The sequence below is a fragment of the Hipposideros armiger genome, unplaced genomic scaffold, assembly GCF_001890085.2.
Source record: "Hipposideros armiger isolate ML-2016 unplaced genomic scaffold, ASM189008v1 scaffold_100, whole genome shotgun sequence".
NCBI lineage: Eukaryota > Metazoa > Chordata > Mammalia > Chiroptera > Hipposideridae > Hipposideros > Hipposideros armiger.
Window position 1 is genome coordinate 164,042 of NW_017731450.1, and position 20,836 is coordinate 184,877.

At 52.2% G+C, this 20,836-nt stretch overlaps 1 protein-coding gene and 1 long non-coding RNA gene across 2 annotated transcripts in view; both read right to left on the minus strand.

Moving 5' to 3' along the window:
- The window catches only part of RNF144A (ring finger protein 144A), a 32,503-nt gene extending 13,648 nt beyond the window's left edge, over positions 1-18,855 (minus strand). Inside the window, exons 1-4 of the mRNA XM_019646287.1 lie at positions 18,710-18,855; positions 12,239-12,343; positions 12,027-12,087; positions 1,571-1,778 (exon numbers count right to left, since the gene is read on the minus strand). Coding sequence (XP_019501832.1) covers positions 1,571-1,778; positions 12,027-12,087; positions 12,239-12,343; positions 18,710-18,844 — 509 coding nt within the window. The 5' untranslated portion in view covers positions 18,845-18,855. The remainder of the gene's footprint in view (positions 1-1,570; positions 1,779-12,026; positions 12,088-12,238; positions 12,344-18,709) is intronic.
- On the minus strand, positions 6,043-7,280 carry LOC109384720 (uncharacterized). Its single transcript, XR_002124476.1, has 2 exons — positions 7,218-7,280; positions 6,043-6,249 (listed from the first exon to the last, which is right to left on the minus strand). It is a non-coding gene; the product is annotated as an uncharacterized LOC109384720 (long non-coding RNA).
- Positions 18,856-20,836: the final 1,981 nt, after the last annotated feature.

Genomic DNA, 20,836 nt, shown 5'->3' on the forward strand with positions numbered 1-20,836 from the left:
TTTTTTTTCTTTGGGTGTTTTTTGTTTTTGTTCTTTGTAAGAGATAGGACATGATGACTTACACGAATACATTGAGAAATGACTGCCCCCTTTGTGCTGTGACAGTAGTGAGACCAGAACATCACAGATGAAGAAATACTTTCATCAGGCTCCCAGCACTCACTGTCCTCCATCTTAAGGTTTTCTGCCAAAGAAACTCCACTGCCAGGCGCCTCCTCCCCGCCAGCAGCGGGACGCTGGCTCATTCTCGCTTCAGGGTTTCTTACTTAACAGAATGTAGGCACTCCTCACTCACTCAGTGAGGGCGGGGAGAGTTCTCTTCGAGTGAAACTCCGCCGCTTCACGGGGGACATGCTGCCACCTGCTTCTTTCTCCTTCCCTCCCCCGGAAGCCCACGTATGCACAACCTGACCACATAAAAGGTTTCTTCTTGCTCAATTACGGAGCACTAGGCCTAAATATAAGCTCACGGCTTCATGCCAGACTTTGGCTGCCTGCCGCATGCCAAGTTCTGGGGTGACAAAGTTCAAAGGCATGCCGTGACGTCAGGGAGAAACAGCCACATAAACAGATGGGCTAAAACACAATATGGCTGGTGTTGTAATCAACACAGACAATCTCCCACGGGGACAGACGCAGAGGGTGGGGCCCCCAGCCATGCCCTGAGAACGGGGACGCTCGACAAAGCAGGGGACGTGCTCCATGGCTTGCATGGTGACAAGAAGTCTCCAGGAAAAGGAGGAGGATAGACAAGGGCATTCCAGGCACACGCACGAGCATGCAAACGGAGAGAGAGAAGGGACCTGCCCCAGGCACACCAAGGGGGTCTCTGTGCAGGTCCAGTGGGCGCTGGGGGTGGGGACAGCGACATGGGAAGAGATGGAATACAAGAAGCAGCTGGTGACCACACCTGGGGGTGGGTGGCGGCATTCCATCTATCAGAATCGTGGTCTCAGCAGGCATAGGACCACTCTATCTGTTTGAACCACGTGCCGTTGCAGATTTTACAAAACACAGGAAGCTGAGTGTTATCCGTGTCGTATGGTTTAACCTACTAAATGTCAAGGTGGGTGACACGGTGCTGCAGTGTCCCCTGGGCACCCAGTCCAAGGGGAGAAGAGGACCGATGCACAGTTGTGAGTGACCTTCTCCTCCCGACAGGCTTGCCATTCTAGGGTGATGTGGCCACTGGGGCTCAGGCACCCAGGAACCTGCTGGTGGTGGACCTTCTGGTATTGATAATCACTGCCACCTACTATGGTCCCCACTCCTGCACCTTGCAGGTCACCTTCAGCGCGTCAGGCATCTGAGGACTAGACCCTTCACAGTGACTAACTATCCACGTGCTCGTTTTCTGTGCATCTTTAGGTGGCCAGGGCCCTGCACACTGCCTGGCGCGTAAACAGTTCTCAAAAATACAGTCAACAAGCCAGGTGTGAATGAGGCTCATGAGAAAGGGGCTGACGTGGGCACAGGCATGTCCTCCCTGTGGCACCTCAAGGGAGGAAGCCCCCTCCCGTCCCTACTCCCAGCCCCCAGCCCACGTGGACGTGCTGTGCGCGGAGGGTACCTGGTCTCCCCGGGGAGGAAGGTGATCGGCATGGTCTCCGGGCAGCCTTGGCCCGGGTGCCAGCTGGCTTTGCAGGCCGAGCAGAACTCCGTGTGGCAGGCTTTGCACTGGACCAGCTGGGGGGTCTGCAGCCCCATCTCCTGGAGCTGGCACACGGCCTGGCAGGTGGATGCCGGGCACCAAGTCCGACAGGGGTCCAAGAGCACCTCTAGCACAGGAAGACAAGAGCAGCATGTCAGGCTCTGCAGACCAAGCGTGTCGCGGGCCGAGGACTGCGGGCCCACCTCCGTGCACTCTTCACATTTGCAATGGCGAGTGTCCAGACCAGTCCTAACGTGGCTGTTTGGCTTTCTCCTCCTCCCCAGGCATTCCCCGCCTCGTACCCCTGAGTTCTTTGGGGCTGCTGCCTGCACCCAGTGTGCCCGCAGCCACCGGGATAGCCCTACAGGCCCTGGGGCCCGGGACGCCTCTCCCGACAGCCTGTCCCGGCCTCCTGAGAACCCTCACACCATGGCCGGGGCACCACACTGCTTCCGTGTGCCTCCCGGGGACACTTCCTGAACTCAGGCCGTGTCCCCAGGCCCAGGGCCAGGCAGGCAGCAGACCCTCAGAAAATGTTTAAGGATAGAAAAAAGGAGGGACGGAAGATGGCTGGATTCTTATCAAATGGCTCACCCGCCGCCTGAGATTGTCTCCCTCCCAAACTTAAGTCCATGCTGTGAGCTACCTCCCATGTGGAACTGCCGGTTTTGCAGCCTGACTGGAGCCCAAGTTGCTCAGAGCCCTGATTTAATGAACTTAGAAGTCGTTTTGCAAAACCGGACACTCCCACCCCTCCCATCCTTGCTCAGCACGCCTGTTTCTTCGCATGGTGGGTCCTGAGCTGCCCTTCCCTCCTCGTGGGGCTGGCTATGCGTTTCATCCCCACTCTCTGCGAGGGGCCGTGGGAGGCAGCGCCCGACAGGAAACCACACGGAATGCGGCCGCCCTGCCAGGGGATCACGGGGCTGCTTTCAAAGGCCGCAAGTAGGCCACGGCTTTCTAAGCTTTCCCGCAGGGCTGCTCTCAGGAAGGAACCAGACAACTGGATTTTGCTGGGGAAACTTGGAAGGCAATGAAAAGCACTTACAGCTTCGGGGCCGTGTGGCCGACGGACAGGCAGAGCGCGGGCAGCTCACCCACATCAAACACAAGATTTGTACTCACTGGGGACCGACACAGGCTGGGGGCTGGGCACGGCTGGGCACGGGCCCAGGTCTCACCTAAACAGGCTGCCACAGGACACGCCTGTCCGCACGTTCCCAATTAAATGGGGAAGCCAGAGGCAACCCTCTGGGAACAATCTTGTGTCAGGTACAACCCTGAAAATGGTCTCATCGTCCACTCCAGGGGCCGGCAGACCTTTTCTGTAAAGGGGCAGTGAGTATTCCAGCATCTGAGGGTCATACGGTCTCTGTCCAGCTGTTGTAGCACAAAGGCAGCCATGCTGAGCCACACATGAGTGTTCCAATAAAGCTTCACTCACAACGCCGGGCCACGGGCCAGGCCTATTTGGCCCACTGGCCATCGCTGGCTGACTCCTGATCTAATCCAAATGCCCCATGTTTCTAAATTATTTTTAAGGTGAATTAATCAATGGCACAAAACTATCAAACAGGTAGGCATGGCAGAAGATTTAGAAGAACTTGATAATACAAAGGAACTCTGGAATTCAGGAAAATGTGCTACTCTCTCACCGACCTTCATGAGCATAATGTGAAGTCACGATGCTCGTAACAGTGCGTGAATGCTTAAAATGAGCTCTTGTCATTAGTTCATGGTTTCAGTGTTTGCTTTGCTAAGAATGTCTCTGGCTGTCAGGTCCCAGGAGACAGTGTTGTGAGAAAGCGCAGCCTTTGTCTCCTGGCAACAGTCAGAGGGGGGTGGAGCTGTGTGCTGCTGGCCTGAGCGAAGGGGACAGGGGACAGGGGACAGGGGACAGGAAGAGAGGGGTGCCGGGTGCTGTGTGGAGTCCTGGGACGGCCTCGCTGTAGCGAGAAACGCCCAGGGCGTCCTCCTCAGGGACGAAAGCCGTGCAGAACACCGAGCAGCCCCAAGTTACCTGGAGACCCTCTCTACACAGGTCTCCGGCTGCTGTGGGGGAGCCCAGCTCTGGGGTCCCCTGGGCGCACAGCACCCGAGGACGGACTACAGGCTGCGGGCGCTGAGCCTGCTCAATGGCACACGACATGTGGAGAAATCCCCGGCCTGTTCGCTGTCCACCTTGACACCGTGGTTGGTGCTGGTGACAACCCGCCTGGCTGAGGCCCTTCCGGTTCCCACTGAGCAGCCTGTGACATCGGGGAAGGGCCGCTTTCCCGAGCTGTGCAGAGTGTCTTCACGCTTTCCAGGGCAGTGGGCCATGTCCCGTTCATTCTCCTTGCACAAAAAATGTAGCTATTAGGCTGCCTTATCGTGAGAGGCCCAGCAATCGTATGGAGGGCAGGGTAGGGAAGACCTATTAAGGTTTCCATGGTGATGACTTAAACTGTGTGGCTTCTGTCCTCCTGGCGCTTTGATGTGGCACTGCTTATCCCATGGGGAGAGGTTTCCTACTGAAGAGGTAAAGGACAAAACTCTGCTGACTAAACCCCCTTCCCGTGACGCCTGGGCATAGGGAACCCTGTGCACACGGCCCCATGCTTTCCTCTCGGAATTCTAGCAAAACTGCGTCAGCTTCCTCACTGCTGGACTCTGCCAGCTGGGGCACAAAATCATAAGGAGATCCACGCTGGGCAGCAGCACAGAGCTTGTCATGGCTCTGTCTATCACGTGTACCGAATAACGTGCTTACACGTCATCTTATAACAGAGCTAATATTTTATATAGACTTCCATGTATCTGGGACATTTCCAAACAAGGCATGCAGTACATATTCTGGCAAATTAGAAGACACTAATCTTTACCCATCTCCTAAAGATCTGTTAGACCACAGTAACGAAGCAGGCCCCTAAAAGCTTCACTTACATCAAAACCCAAGACTGTTTTAAAAGGTGCTTTTCTGTCGTAAGCATGGCTTTCTTCTGAGAAGCATGTTGTGACAGGCACGCGCCAGCCTCCCCTCACGGACGGGTACTGGCCCTCACTACACTGGCAGCCGATAGGGCGGCTGCGGGTCCCAGCCTGCAGGGAGGCAGTGTCATTGTCAGGGGCCCTTACCTCTGGTCAGGCCTGCGTTTTGATGGATAAGCCTGAAAAGGTATTTCATCTCTCTGGGCTTTACTTTCCTTCAAAAACACAATACAAGACCTGACTCCCACCTGCATTTACGGGGCTGTGCTGCCGTCAGTGGGATAAAGAACCCAGGAAGCCACAGGTCTGCCTCTGGCATCAGGAGCCTCAGGAGGATGGACAGGTACAGACACACCTCCAGCATGACAGGGTCAGTGCCGAGGCAGGAGCGTGGGTGCAGCTCAGCAGGGCACGCAAGAGAGGGCGATGGGCCTGTCCCTCGAAAGCCTGTCCCCTCTCAGCCTGTGGGGTCTCCCAGCTGGGGGGGGGGCAGGTACTCAGAAAGAAAAAAATCCTGCCACCCTCTTGCCTGGCTTCCTGCTGGCCTAAGGCCCAGCTGGAGGATTGGGGAAGTTTCAATTAAAATCAAGCCTCTTCTATCAAATGAGACATCCTAAGACCCAATGGAGACAGTGTTTGTAGCTTTAATTAACCACAGGACATGTGAGTAACTAAATGTTTTCAGAAAATTCATGCAACTGTCTTTCTTCCAGGGCATCCTACACTGACTACGTTGCAAAGGGACAGAACAAGTCAAAACTTGCTTTCTGATCACATCTCAAAACTTACTCGATGGCTGGCTACTATCAATAGCTGCATTTTAGCTCTAACATTTTAACATTTCATTCAGACAGGTCTTTAGTCACATTAAGTCTGAGTCCATATTTTTTTTGGCTTTTATGGTAATGCTAGCAAAATGGTTTCAAGTGATAGGTCTGAGAGGTGTATTTTTTTAACCTAAGTCAAGTTAGCCTCATTTGTATGCAAAAGAAAAAAGTCTTCTTTGACTAAGCCAAAGTACTGAAGAAAAATAACAGTTAAAAAATTATTAGGTAGGAACATTTACCCAGCTGCATTTTCAAATTAAATTCAATGTCATACAAAGTTCATTTTCTTGTAACCCAAAGAACCGCCAGTTTCCATCAAGATTTTCACTGGAAAATGTTTTCAGAAGAGCCTGAAATTCTCAGAAAGCCAAATCAATCAATTTTACAGCTCTACACACTGACTTTTGTATCACACGGCATTATATTTAAGTTATAAACTGTCCAAACCAAATGATAAATGCCATTTAAAGAAACAAGCTCTTGAAATTTCAATGCCATCAAAAATGCTGGTTTTTTTAAGTTGGCCACACTTTTTTTTTCTTTTTGAGAAGTAAGCTCATGAGGAAACAGAGCTATCTTTAGTATTTCTTTAAAAAAAAAAAAAAAAACGCATGCAGAAAAGATTTCCTGCGTTTAGCTAAAGTAAATTAGGAGTCTTCTGACACCTTCCTCTGGTTTGTTCTGCGTTCCATCCCTCTCCAGACCCAGGGTAGCCCCGAAGCAGTGAAGCCTCATTCAGACGGCGACCTGAGAACCCGTCCAGGAGGAGGGGACGGCAGACTTCGGCCATCGCAAACTGAGCTGAAAAGTTTAGAATTTGGATGTGGAATGTTCACCGTAAAGTGGTGCACAAGGCGTGTCATGGGCGCATGTTGGTTATCTGCTCTTTTTCAGATAAACCCAAGGGCCAGAATACACATAAAAGTGAGGCCAAAGCGAATCCACAGACCCCTTAAAACATCACATTGCAATCCTGGTGAACTTCATGGAGCAAAGCGAAGGACCTGTCCTGACGGTCAAATGTCACAGAGCCTTGCAATGTCCCCTCAACAACGTTGTCATCAACTTTATAGCTCCTTTGTGTACAGGCCAGGCCACCCCTGGAGAACCCCCGAGTCTGGGCAGGCCCAGCTCCAGCCAGGAGGGCTGGGCAGGGCACCACGGGAGGGGGTCTGGTCCGCATCCCAAGAGATGGGCATCAGGGTGAGTCAGTTAGCCTCTGGGGGGGCAGTGTAATAGATAAGGACAACAGTGAGGGCTGTTGTGATACTTACAGGGACTCAGCACCTGCTGGGCTAGGCCCGCATGAGGTGGACAGTGAGTGCCAAGGAAAAGGCTACGCTTGGCTGTCAGGATGGAGGTCACCATGCCTGTCCTATGCCCAGCCGCCAGCCTTCTGCCATGCCTTTATGCCTCTTACACTCAGCGCAGGTCTAAGAGTTTCGCCCTGAAACCAGGCCTTCCCCTGGCTGAAGACTAATGTCCCAGGAGGGTCACATCTCATTAGACCTCCCCCATTGGCCCACATCCCTATAAACAAGCTGTGTTTCCTGAATCCTTCCGGCTACCGCGTAGATCCCAGCTAAAGCCTTTCACCTCTGAGCTCTTCAGAGAATGCAAGTGGCAGCCGAATTTCAGAAGTCTAGTTCACGTCGACTTTTCCCCTTCTAGGGCAGCCAAATGATGTGCAATCATATCTACCGAGAGTGCCCCCCGACCCAAGTTATCTGGATTCTCTCACAGGGATTGTAACCACATAAGGTACCTACCTCTTTCAAATTGCAGCTTTTTATATCTCTGCATAATTTCAGCCGCAACCATGCACTCAATCTAAGGGGGAAAAAATACAAACAAGGAGTGTAACAAGCTGAGGGCTGACACCTAAGGCAAGGTCAGCCGGAACAGAAGCCAGGACGCCCTGAGAAGCCACGCAGGGTGTGCTGGACGCGTGACAAAGCCCGGTTTGTCCCTTCGCACGTGCCTCCTTGTCCTGCAGGCGGCCCTGTTTAGGGCAGGTGGCGTCCGGACAGCTAATGGCGGTTTCTAATCCTTCTTTGATCAAGAGCTCGACATACTGTTTCAGGCACTGGAAAAAGAGAGAGAGAGAGGAGAGAAGACGAATCTGTAAACATCTTAACTTCCTTAAGGCTGAAGCAGCAGAGATGCACAATAAAAAATGACCAATCAAGCACCTTGTTCCATTATAGTCCCGTAATTTCACTGGGTAGCCCTTCACAACCACTGAGTCTGAGGTTTGATTCACTCAACACATGCCTATGGAGCGCGCCCTCTGTGCCACGGGCTGCATGCTGGCTTATAGAACTAAGGCTGCGGGTCGGGTCCCTGCACACAGCCGCAGCGAACACACGGCCAGGGAGACCGGCAGCGGGGGGAGAAGGCTGACGGCAGTTGAGGAGTCAGATTGCTCAGGTGCACACCGGATATCAGGCGCTGTCCTCAATGCTTTCTAGTCCATTGTGTCACGTCCTCCTTAGAACATTCTCATGGGAACAGGATGACCCTTCCATCTGTCAGACGTGAGCAGAGTCACCAGAGAAGGAGCTTGCTGGGTTACCCACAGCAAGAGCACAGCCCAGACTCCAGACAGCCTCACGACCTAAGATGCCCTGCTGTCCTGCTGAGAGCCCGGGTTACAGCCGCCAGGCCTCCTGCACAGACACCTCACTGGCCGGCAGTGACTACAGCCTCACCTACTTGGAGGACAGCCGAGCATGTGACCTAAGCCAGAGAGGTCAAGTGCGAGACACAAAGCAGACTCCATATCGGAGATGATGAGGCCCTTCACAGAACCAGTGACTCTTGCTTTATAGACTACTCGTCTTGGACATCCAGGGCTTCCCTGAAGAACACATGAAAAACAATTCAACGAGAGACCGGGCCGTCCGGTGAGCTCACTACCAAAGGCGACTCAGGCAGAAACTGAGAAGGGCTTACCGAAGAACTCGGGGAGCGCAGGAACCTGGCCTCGCATGCAGCCCCAAGTTGGCTTATAATCCCAGCCCCAATATAGTACGTGGGGTTCATGATGCCAGCATTACTATAATCACACGACTAAATGCTGTAATCCCAATTCACCGAGAAAAGCGCCCCGCTATGTTTTCTAAGGCCCACCCCTAAAAAACACACAAGCTATTTCACTGCAAGGATGCTTGGTCATTACTAATGGATGGGCCCAGCACGAAGTCCAGCTGCACCTCCTCCCAGCGCCTGGCAGGGGTCTGTTCCTCTCTCAGCCTCATCTCCCCGAGCTGCAAATCGCTGCAAATCAGGGTGGTTTCACTGCCTTGGAGTGGAGCTGTCAGAATCGTATACAAGAGAGCGAGTCTGGAAGACTACATGGAAGCACTATATGCTCAATGTGGAAATAATAACTGGATCTAAATGGTAATTCTCACCATTCCATCAGACTGGGATACGTCACTCATTAGAGACTCCAGATGGCAAATTTCTGTCAAGAACAGAAAGCAAGGAAATCCTCAAAAAGAGCCATTTCCTACCGCTTCTCTCAAGAGCACTAACTCAGAAAGCTGTGACTTTAAGTGACAACTGCGATGCTGGTGCTCATGAGCCGAGGCCTGCGTTGCAGCCTGGTCCTTCTGTCCATCCCAGCGGTCCTGGACTTAAGACTGTACTCGGACCGCCTACCTTTCACCCACCCAACGACTATAAAGAGCTCCCAGGGGACCGAGAAGGAGGCGCCCAGACTTGGAGCTCCACCTGAGAAACAGGGAGGCAGAGGTTTCAGAGGTGACGTCATCGAAACCAGCACACAGGACCCCCCAGATGAGAGGACCTCCATCAGGCCTGTGCCTGCCATGCTGGCACCAGGGACCCGTCTGGGAGGCAGCGCGGGGGCTGAGTGGCACGCTGAGCCCCCGCGGCAGTGGTCTGTTTGCAGGGGGCAGGTCCCTGGAATGGACTGTTTATGGCTGGCCCTAAGGTGAATCTGAGGACAGACAGACCTCAGGCTTTGGAGCCAGACAGACTCAAGGAATGCTCGTCCTTGTAGGCAGGGGCCACAGACGATTCCTTGAAGAGCAGCTCTCTCGGCAAAAAAGTAGGAATGTGTGACCTGCTGGACTTTTGTGACAGTGACAGAGGAAGTGTCTAAAAGCATCTAGCTGCGCAGGATGCCACTACATGGCAGCTGCCAAGTAAACGGGGACCGATGTTATCTGTTGTGTGTCTATCCACGTGACACGTTTCTTAGTCACAGGCAAANACGGGGCTGTGCTGCCGTCAGTGGGATAAAGAACCCAGGAAGCCACAGGTCTGCCTCTGGCATCAGGAGCCTCAGGAGGATGGACAGGTACAGACACACCTCCAGCATGACAGGGTCAGTGCCGAGGCAGGAGCGTGGGTGCAGCTCAGCAGGGCACGCAAGAGAGGGCGATGGGCCTGTCCCTCGAAAGCCTGTCCCCTCTCAGCCTGTGGGGTCTCCCAGCTGGGGGGGGGGCAGGTACTCAGAAAGAAAAAAATCCTGCCACCCTCTTGCCTGGCTTCCTGCTGGCCTAAGGCCCAGCTGGAGGATTGGGGAAGTTTCAATTAAAATCAAGCCTCTTCTATCAAATGAGACATCCTAAGACCCAATGGAGACAGTGTTTGTAGCTTTAATTAACCACAGGACATGTGAGTAACTAAATGTTTTCAGAAAATTCATGCAACTGTCTTTCTTCCAGGGCATCCTACACTGACTACGTTGCAAAGGGACAGAACAAGTCAAAACTTGCTTTCTGATCACATCTCAAAACTTACTCGATGGCTGGCTACTATCAATAGCTGCATTTTAGCTCTAACATTTTAACATTTCATTCAGACAGGTCTTTAGTCACATTAAGTCTGAGTCCATATTTTTTTTGGCTTTTATGGTAATGCTAGCAAAATGGTTTCAAGTGATAGGTCTGAGAGGTGTATTTTTTTAACCTAAGTCAAGTTAGCCTCATTTGTATGCAAAAGAAAAAAGTCTTCTTTGACTATGCCAAAGTACTGAAGAAAAATAACAGTTAAAAAATTATTAGGTAGGAACATTTACCCAGCTGCATTTTCAAATTAAATTCAATGTCATACAAAGTTCATTTTCTTGTAACCCAAAGAACCGCCAGTTTCCATCAAGATTTTCACTGGAAAATGTTTTCAGAAGAGCCTGAAATTCTCAGAAAGCCAAATCAATCAATTTTACAGCTCTACACACTGACTTTTGTATCACACGGCATTATATTTAAGTTATAAACTGTCCAAACCAAATGATAAATGCCATTTAGAGAAACAAGCTCTTGAAATTTCAATGCCATCAAAAATGCTGGTTTTTTAAGTTGGCCACACTTTTTTTTTTTCTTTTTGAGAAGTAAGCTCATGAGGAAACAGAGCTATCTTTAGTATTTCTTAAAAAAAAAAAACGCATGCAGAAAAGATTTCCTGCGTTTAGCTAAAGTAAATTAGGAGTCTTCTGACACCTTCCTCTGGTTTGTTCTGCGTTCCATCCCTCTCCAGACTCAGGGTAGCCCCGAAGCAGTGAAGCCTCATTCAGACGGCGATCTGAGAACCCGTCCAGGAGGAGGGGACGGCAGACTTCGGCCATCGCAAACTGAGCTGAAAAGTTTAGAATTTGGATGTGGAATGTTCACCGTAAAGTGGTGCACAAGGCGTGTCATGGGCGCATGTTGGTTATCTGCTCTTTTTCAGATAAACCCAAGGGCCAGAATACACATAAAAGTGAGGCCAAAGCGAATCCACAGACCCCTTAAAACATCACATTGCAATCCTGGTGAACTTCATGGAGCAAAGCGAAGGACCTGTCCTGACGGTCAAATGTCACAGAGCCTTGCAATGTCCCCTCAACAACGTTGTCATCAACTTTATAGCTCCTTTGTGTACAGGCCAGGCCACCCCTGGAGAACCCCCGAGTCTGGGCAGGCCCAGCTCCAGCCAGGAGGGCTGGGCAGGGCACCACGGGAGGGGGTCTGGTCCGCACCCCAAGAGATGGGCATCAGGGTGAGTCAGTTAGCCTCTGGGGGGGCAGTGTAATAGATAAGGACAACAGTGAGGGCTGTTGTGATACTTACAGGGACTCAGCACCTGCTGGGCTAGGCCCGCATGAGGTGGACAGTGAGTGCCAAGGAAAAGGCTACGCTTGGCTGTCAGGATGGAGGTCACCATGCCTGTCCTATGCCCAGCCGCCAGCCTTCTGCCATGCCTTTATGCCTCTTACACTCAGCGCAGGTCTAAGAGTTTCGCCCTGAAACCAGGCCTTCCCCTGGCTGAAGACTAATGTCCCAGGAGGGCCACATCTCATTAGACCTCCCCCATTGGCCCACATCCCTATAAACAAGCTGTGTTTCCTGAATCCTTCCGGCTACCGCGTAGATCCCAGCTAAAGCCTTTCACCTCTGAGCTCTTCAGAGAATGCAAGTGGCAGCCGAATTTCAGAAGTCTAGTTCACGTCGACTTTTCCCCTTCTAGGGCAGCCAAATGATGTGCAATCATATCTACCGAGAGTGCCCCCCGACCCAAGTTATCTGGATTCTCTCACAGGGATTGTAACCACATAAGGTACCTACCTCTTTCAAATTGCAGCTTTTTATATCTCTGCATAATTTCAGCCGCAACCATGCACTCAATCTAAGGGGGAAAAAATACAAACAAGGAGTGTAACAAGCTGAGGGCTGACACCTAAGGCAAGGTCAGCCGGAACAGAAGCCAGGACGCCCTGAGAAGCCACGCAGGGTGTGCTGGACGCGTGACAAAGCCCGGTTTGTCCCTTCGCACGTGCCTCCTTGTCCTGCAGGCGGCCCTGTTTAGGGCAGGTGGCGTCCGGACAGCTAATGGCGGTTTCTAATCCTTCTTTGATCAAGAGCTCGACATACTGTTTCAGGCACTGGAAAAAGAGAGAGAGAGAGGAGAGAAGACGAATCTGTAAACATCTTAACTTCCTTAAGGCTGAAGCAGCAGAGATGCACAATAAAAAATGACCAATCAAGCACCTTGTTCCATTATAGTCCCGTAATTTCACTGGGTAGCCCTTCACAACCACTGAGTCTGAGGTTTGATTCACTCAACACATGCCTATGGAGCGCGCCCTCTGTGCCACGGGCTGCATGCTGGCTTATAGAACTAAGGCTGCGGGTCGGGTCCCTGCACACAGCCGCAGCGAACACACGGCCAGGGAGACCGGCAGCGGGGGGAGAAGGCTGACGGCAGTTGAGGAGTCAGATTGCTCAGGTGCACACCGGATGTCAGGCGCTGTCCTCAATGCTTTCTAGTCCATTGTGTCACGTCCTCCTTAGAACATTCTCATGGGAACAGGATGACCCTTCCATCTGTCAGACGTGAGCAGAGTCACCAGAGAAGGAGCTTGCTGGGTTACCCACAGCAAGAGCACAGCCCAGACTCCAGACAGCCTCACGACCTAAGATGCCCTGCTGTCCTGCTGAGAGCCCGGGTTACAGCCGCCAGGCCTCCTGCACAGACACCTCACTGGCCGGCAGTGACTACAGCCTCACCTACTTGGAGGACAGCCGAGCATGTGACCTAAGCCAGAGAGGTCAAGTGCGAGACACAAAGCAGACTCCATATCGGAGATGATGAGGCCCTTCACAGAACCAGTGACTCTTGCTTTATAGACTACTCGTCTTGGACATCCAGGGCTTCCCTGAAGAACACATGAAAAACAATTCAACGAGAGACCGGGCCGTCCGGTGAGCTCACTACCAAAGGCGACTCAGGCAGAAACTGAGAAGGGCTTACCGAAGAACTCGGGGAGCGCAGGAACCTGGCCTCGCATGCAGCCCCAAGTTGGCTTATAATCCCAGCCCCAATATAGTACGTGGGGTTCATGATGCCAGCATTACTATAATCACACGACTAAATGCTGTAATCACAATTCACCGAGAAAAGCGCCCCGCTATGTTTTCTAAGGCCCACCCCTAAAAAACACACAAGCTATTTCACTGCAAGGATGCTTGGTCATTACTAATGGATGGGCCCAGCACGAAGTCCAGCTGCACCTCCTCCCAGCGCCTGGCAGGGGTCTGTTCCTCTCTCAGCCTCATCTCCCCGAGCTGCAAATCGCTGCAAATCAGGGTGGTTTCACTGCCTTGGAGTGGAGCTGTCAGAATCGTATACAAGAGAGCGAGTCTGGAAGACTACATGGAAGCACTATATGCTCAATGTGGAAATAATAACTGGATCTAAATGGTAATTCTCACCATTCCATCAGACTGGGATACGTCACTCATTAGAGACTCCAGATGGCAAATTTCTGTCAAGAACAGAAAGCAAGGAAATCCTCAAAAAGAGCCATTTCCTACCGCTTCTCTCAAGAGCACTAACTCAGAAAGCTGTGACTTTAAGTGACAACTGCGATGCTGGTGCTCATGAGCCGAGGCCTGCGTTGCAGCCTGGTCCTTCTGTCCATCCCAGCGGTCCTGGACTTAAGACTGTACTCGGACCGCCTACCTTTCACCCACCCAACGACTATAAAGAGCTCCCAGGGGACCGAGAAGGAGGCGCCCAGACTTGGAGCTCCACCTGAGAAACAGGGAGGCAGAGGTTTCAGAGGTGACGTCATCGAAACCAGCACACAGGACCCCCCAGATGAGAGGACCTCCATCAGGCCTGTGCCTGCCATGCTGGCACCAGGGACCCGTCTGGGAGGCAGCGCGGGGGCTGAGTGGTACGCTGAGCCCCCGCGGCAGTGGTCTGTTTGCAGGGGGCAGGTCCCTGGAATGGCCTGTTTATGGCTGGCCCTAAGGTGAATCTGAGGACAGACAGACCTCAGGCTTTGGAGCCAGACAGACTCAAGGAATGCTCGTCCTTGTAGGCAGGGGCCACAGACGATTCCTTGAAGAGCAGCTCTCTCGGCAAAAAAGTAGGAATGTGTGACCTGCTGGACTTTTGTGACAGTGACAGAGGAAGTGTCTAAAAGCATCTAGCTGCGCAGGATGCCACTACATGGCAGCTGCCAAGTAAACGGGGACCGATGTTATCTGTTGTGTGTCTATCCACGTGACACGTTTCTTAGTCACAGGCAAATGAAAATCAAAGCCGTAGTGACAATATTTTACTTTCTATAATTAAGTTGGTCTATATTGGGTCTCTGGAGAACATGGAACGCCATAAGCCAATAAAACGCTGGAGTCTCAGGATCTTGCGCAGAGCAGCCCGTCATGAGAAAGGGTGTGCTCTCTCTGAGAAGGAAAACACAACAATCAAAGCTGGTGTGAAACGTACACGCAGGGGACATCTACGACTCTAAGCGTCACCGTCAAGAGCTTGCACGTGCCAGCATGGCATCACGTCGCTGAAAGCTGCCCAGAGCGAACGTTCTGCGCCACCGGAAAGCACCTGCACAATTTCTGCAAAATGCCGATGTTTTGGGAGAATCGGTTTGCCTACTACAGAAGACGAGATGAGGGTCAAGTGTCTGGCCACACTCCGTGCCCAGTCTTCTCCCAGATAGAAAGTCAATGCTGATTCACGAGCTGCGTTTTCCAATCCACGAGCAAAAAGATGTCATGAAATGAGCACAAGAAACAAAGGGGCTCACAGAGAAACATCTGTGAAAATGTGTATGCAGCACACAAGCGGAGACTGAGGTGTTTCCCTGCTGTCATATCAATTCTGCTGTCAGGGATCAGATGTCGAAACACCAGGCTCTATGCTCATCACTTTCCCCGCTCGTCCACCCAACAACATGTGACACCCTTGTGAGGTGTCCTCCCTCCATCAAGTGGAGAAACCAAGAGTTTTGTTTGTGTGTTTGTTTGTTTGTTATCTCAAGAATCAGGAAGGGCTAGGGAGACGGACACGTGTTCCCATTTGGGCATCTTGCCAATGCTGGGGCAGGTTTCCAGGACCCTGACGGCTGCAGGACCTATGGGGGCCTCCTGGGAGACCGGAGGGGGGTTTCGGGTGAGAAGCAAGTGCACAGAATAAGGAGAGGGAAAGCGGGGCCCACATGTCCCGCCCCGGTAGGAAGGTGCAGGATGTGGAGGTGCGTGAAGGAAGCCCTCCGCCCTGGGCCTAGTGTGCGGCAGAGTATTGCCTCCAGAGCAGGACGTCCGCCCTGTGCCAAGTTTCTCAGCAAAGCCGATCCCAGGAGTCAGAGTTGTCTCGTGCGCCCTTAACAGATAATTATCAGACTATAATGCAAGGAGCAAGAGCACAAGAGTCCAACACACCCAGCGAACACCCTCAGCTGCGGTTCCTTTCTCCTGGATAGAGAATGCCGCCCATTTCACAGGGTTTTATGAGCACTGAGGTAACGTATAAAGCATTTGGGATTTCACCACCATCAACACATGCTGTTCTCCATCATCTTTATCCACAAGGTAACATTTTAGATGGGTCCTAAAAGCCAGAGATAAAGATGAAAACCACGCTGGTAGTGCCTGTGAGCAAGCAGTGCTGGCAGAGACACTGGGGGCCTGTGTGACACCTGACAACACAGATCGAGAAGCAGTTCCGCCCACGGGGACACAGAAGGGACTCGCAAAGCTAGGACTGTGCTGTTGTCATCTGGGCTGCTAGAAGCCCCAGCTCTCGGGTCCCCTCTCAGCCCCCGCACACACCTCGTCACCCCACCTGCCAGTCGGCCTTTTTCCATCTGGAAAGCCTAGCCCACGGCGAGGCCCCGACGTCCTGAAGGTCGAAGGTCCTCTGAGACCCCAGGAGCCAACATGCAGGACAGATAATCAGCGGGGCTGGTGGCCGCAGGGTCCACGCTGACAGCGCAGGCCTGGTTCCAACCACTGTACATACCTTTAGGCTTTCCTGAAGACTTCCGTTTGTACAAAGGGACCCTGAGCTAAAGGATGCTCTGAAAACTGTTTCCAGGACCCACACTTGCCAGGGCAGGCTGATCCCAGGAACGCCTCAGATTGTGCCATGTCGTACCTGGCAGGCACACATTTCTCCAGTCCAGATAAATTTGGGACACGCAGGTAAAAACTACAGTTTGTCCCTCGCTATGGGTTCCTCAGGGCTTCCGTCACGCTCCTGGGCATCAGGACATGTTGGTGGGGACGCGTGAAGAGGGGCACAGCGTGTGGCTCAGCAAACCCACTGAACCACAACAGTCGTGCTGAGCACATCTTTTAGGACCAGAGTCCCCAGGACGCACGTGCGGGAAAGCTGCCGCAAGCTCTCCTTCATTCCTGCGGTTCTAAGCGCAAACCGAGAGGCAGAGGAGGAGCTGGGCCTGCAGGAGGCCCTGCCGCCTAGCAGGTGCTTCACACATGCTCCCCCACTGGAAACTCGGGGAAACTGTGTTTAGCCCGTTTTACAGATGAGGTGACTGAGGCCTCTGAAATCCAAGAAAGCCTGGACTTGACCGTGGGGATGCCTGACTCCCGTCACCTGAGAAGGTAACATGTTTATCTAGCAATCACTTTGTCAAGAGTGCCCCCACCTTTCAGTCTTACGCGGTCGTCTCTCTGCACTCTTCCCACCTCCCCTGTCTGTCAACAGTTTCAAGTCCGCTGGCCATGGGCTCCTCCCCAGAGCTTGTCCCGGGCTGGGGTGACTAGAGGCCCACACAGAGGGGAACACGGTGACTGAAGGAGTCGGGGGCAGGCCCCCCACACCGCCCACCTGCCCACACACAGGTGCTTCCTCGCGTCACACTGCGGCGAGTTGCAGAAACAAGGGAACTGCTCTCAACATTTACATTTTGCAGAAATGGTTGTGGAAAAAAAATAGTAAAACCACACTCACACTATTTCCTGCTCCGCCCTGTAACCCCTCTTTGAGAAAACAGTGCCATTTTCCTCCTTTCATAGGCCCCGATTTAAATTAAGCATTTGATCTGAATTGGAGTTGCGTATTTATTTTTACTACAATTCTCTAGAAATAGAAAACCAAAGCAACAACAACAAAGGAAAGCCTGGGTGAAGGGCCAGCCTCATGGACTCCTTCCAGGGGAAGGACGCAGACCCTGGTCACCACAGGCGTCCCCCAGGGTGACAGGTGGCTGAGAGGCAGCACACGTGCCCAGGGCACCAGGGCAGAGGGGCCTCCAGTCCATTGGTGGACACTGTGGAAGTCCCTCAGGCGCGAAGCGAGTTGTTTCATCCGTCAGACCTGCTCCACCATCTCCCTCGCCCTCTAGCAAGGAGGCTGAGCTGCTCTCCTGGGTTAGTGGAAGGCGGTCTGTCTGTCCCCTGCTCCCACCCACCGGCTCCCTCCCTTCCTCCCCCATCTCAGGCCTCCGGGCTGAGGCCCATTCCTCTTCTGTCAACTAGGACACCGAGAGCGACTGGCTGCAGTGCAAGCCCGTGAGCCTTCATCGACGGGCCGTCATGCGTCCTGCAGCAAACCCGGGCTTGCAGGCCCAGAATCCTGACCCTCAGGACGCGCGCCTCTGGCAGGGACAGTCAGGAGATGGAGACGTAAGCATTTCAAGTAAGCGTGTGAAAAATGCTAAGGATGAAGAACACATCTCCTGCAAAAGGAAGACAAGACTGCCTAGTGACGGAGTTTCATCTAGATAGTAAGCACGTAGGCAGGCCACCCATGCGGTCCATCTACCACGCAAAATTCGCAAGTGACTTTCGTGGGTTTTTTAGTTTGAAGAAACAGTTCCTTTTTTTTTCTTTTCTGGACTTTTGATTTTTCTTTTCTGGACTTGCCCCACCCCTTTTTTTGTATTCCTTGAACGAGAAGAAAAATCAAGTAAAATTGAATGAGATGAACTGAAAAGTAAACCCGATACCCTCCTTTTCCTTTTCTGACGTGTAAAATATTGGGTCTGAGTTAGGCCTGCTGGAAACAGACGTCCCTAGAACCATTAAGAGCAGTAGGTCATTTGGCCCCAAACAACATGGGCTCCATCTTAAGTGAATTTAATGTGACTTCAATGTACGCATGCATTCTAGCTCAGCAAAGCCAGTGCCAGGTGAGTGCTGCTATCACCCAACCACATAACTGCTAAATCTAAAACGGGTGTGGTGAAGGTTTTCCTTTCCAAAAAGGAGAACGCATGCCTCTCAGGTTCTCCAGGGTGCTCTCCTGGCTTCTAAGCTCCGTGGAGCAGACTATGTTTGCACCAGAGGCCCCTGCAATGGAAATCTACCTGGGGCCCCGGCTGACTTGGCTACTTCCTCCCGTAACAGGCGAAAGCCCCCAAAGGGGACTCGGCAATAGCGACCGTGAGGCCAGAGGTCTGCGGGGGGTGTGTAGAAACACAAGCGAAGGCTCTTCCCACCATCCTTGCAGACATGCTGCCTCCCTCCCAGAGACCAACCAGAGTACAGAAGATGCACTGGCACTGGGCCAAGGTTGTCATCTGCTCCAGCGGGTACTCCCCGAGGCACAGCTTGCAGGACACCAGCGGGTCGAGGGCCAGGTCCCACGTGGGCCGGTATCGCGCAGTGGTCATGGCAGAGCAGTCTGAAACGAGAGAAGCACAGGCCATCAGACCCCTCGCGGCCTCTCCCACGACCAACACAGGGGTCACTTGTCCCGGCTGCAGCCAGGGTCCATGGAGTGGGGGTAGGGCGGTGGCCAAGCGACTACAGACGGGCCCAGGGTCTCAGAGAACTCGCTCCGGTCCTCTGAGAAGTTTTAGCCGGAGGTCCCTACTTGTCTGTAGGGGACTCCTTTCCTATATGGATGGTGACACTCATTCTAACCTCAAAGTGGCCGAAGGCCCACCCCATCCCCACCCTTCCCTCCACGCCTCCTAAGGGCACCAAACAAGACACCTCCCTCCGACCCAGCTGCCCCCCAGGAGGGTAAAACCATAGCAGCCGAGGAAGAGAAGCTTTTGTTAGAAAGGTTATGGATGGGATCAAACGGGTCTCCAGTGTCTGCTGTGGAAACATCCCAGGGAGCCCAGTCCTTGAAGTCCTCCCCCTTCAGGCCCCGGTACCCTCCAAATGGGCCACACCTTCCCACACTGGCTTCCATCCCACCACCCAAGTGCCACCGGCCCTCCAGACACAGCCCAGGCACCACTGCCCCCTGACACCAGGCAGCTTTTCTGACAGGGAAGCGTCGTAAAGGCCAGGGCCCTGGCAGCTGTGTTCCCTTCTGCGCCAAGTGCATCCCAGCGGTGCCTGGGGCATCAGACACTCCACACGTATCTCATCTGTGGAAGTCACCTTCACTCCCCACCCTCAGGGAGCAATCTCTGGCCACCTCCTCACCCACCCACGGTCTGTGTTCCCGAGAGCATGCATTTTCCTGTGGCTGCATGTATCACGCCGATGCCCGTGGCATGCTGCCCGGGGAACATGGGGCAGGTGTGGGTGCCCGGCTCTCAGCCAGCAGCTGAACCACGGAGGCCTCTCCGTAACTGCCTGTTGACTGAAGGAACACGTGGTTGCATCTTCTCTTACCCGAACCCCCTGGTTGGAGCTTTATGACACTTATCAGGCACCTGAGACAGGTAAGAATGTGCTTCACTATACCTGCACCCCATGCTTCCCAAACTCAGGGCTGGGTAAGACNTTTGCTGAATAATAATTTGGTTACAGTTATGGAGACGCTAACTAACAAACATGGCTACTGGTAATATACAAGGATAGGACACTTTTGAGAGGCAATACACGATATTTTTCAAGGACCTTCAAAGTGTTTAAATCCTTTAGGCAAGTAACCCCATCCCTGGGAACTGACCCATAAAGTAAAAAAACTGGGAGCAAGAAAATGTTCATTACAGCATTTTCCATAATATTAAAAACTGTAAGTGCATAAATGTCATTTTTGAAAAGTGACACCAACGCAATAACAGCAGAAAAATTGAAAAGTGCAGGCCACAGAATGTCATTTTGCAGTGGTAACCAGTGACTTGCGGATCCCATTTTGGTGGGTGGAAAGTGAGCTTAAAAAGTACATGCTCGTTATGTCAGCAGACACTACAGACCAAGAAAAGACACACTCACACTCGTGCAATCACAGTTTGATTGGTATGGAGAGAAACTGTTTTTCTTTCTGCAATGTTCCTCTTCATATATAAATTTCAAAAACTTCTGCAAAGCCAAGGAATATCAAAATAAATAACAAAATGTCAAAACAAAAAAAAAATTGGCAAGACTTACCCCAAAGAGTTAACCTCCCTAAAATAGTTTTAGAAGCTGGACATAGAAGAGCAACAGCTTAATAGAAAGTAATCAAAGAATAACAGATAATTCATAAGGAAAAGAACACAAATGGCACTCAAATGTATGCATTCATAAGAAGAGACATGCGAATTATTAATAACTATACAGGAGGCCACTTCTCAACTATCCCACTGGCAAACATTCAAACGTTTGACCAAACACTCTTGGTGCCGCTGTGGGTCAATACCCACTCTCACTTTATTGGCTAGAGCTCAACAAGATCCAACACGTGAACGGAGGGTGGGGTGGGGGAGTCTGCTGGCAAC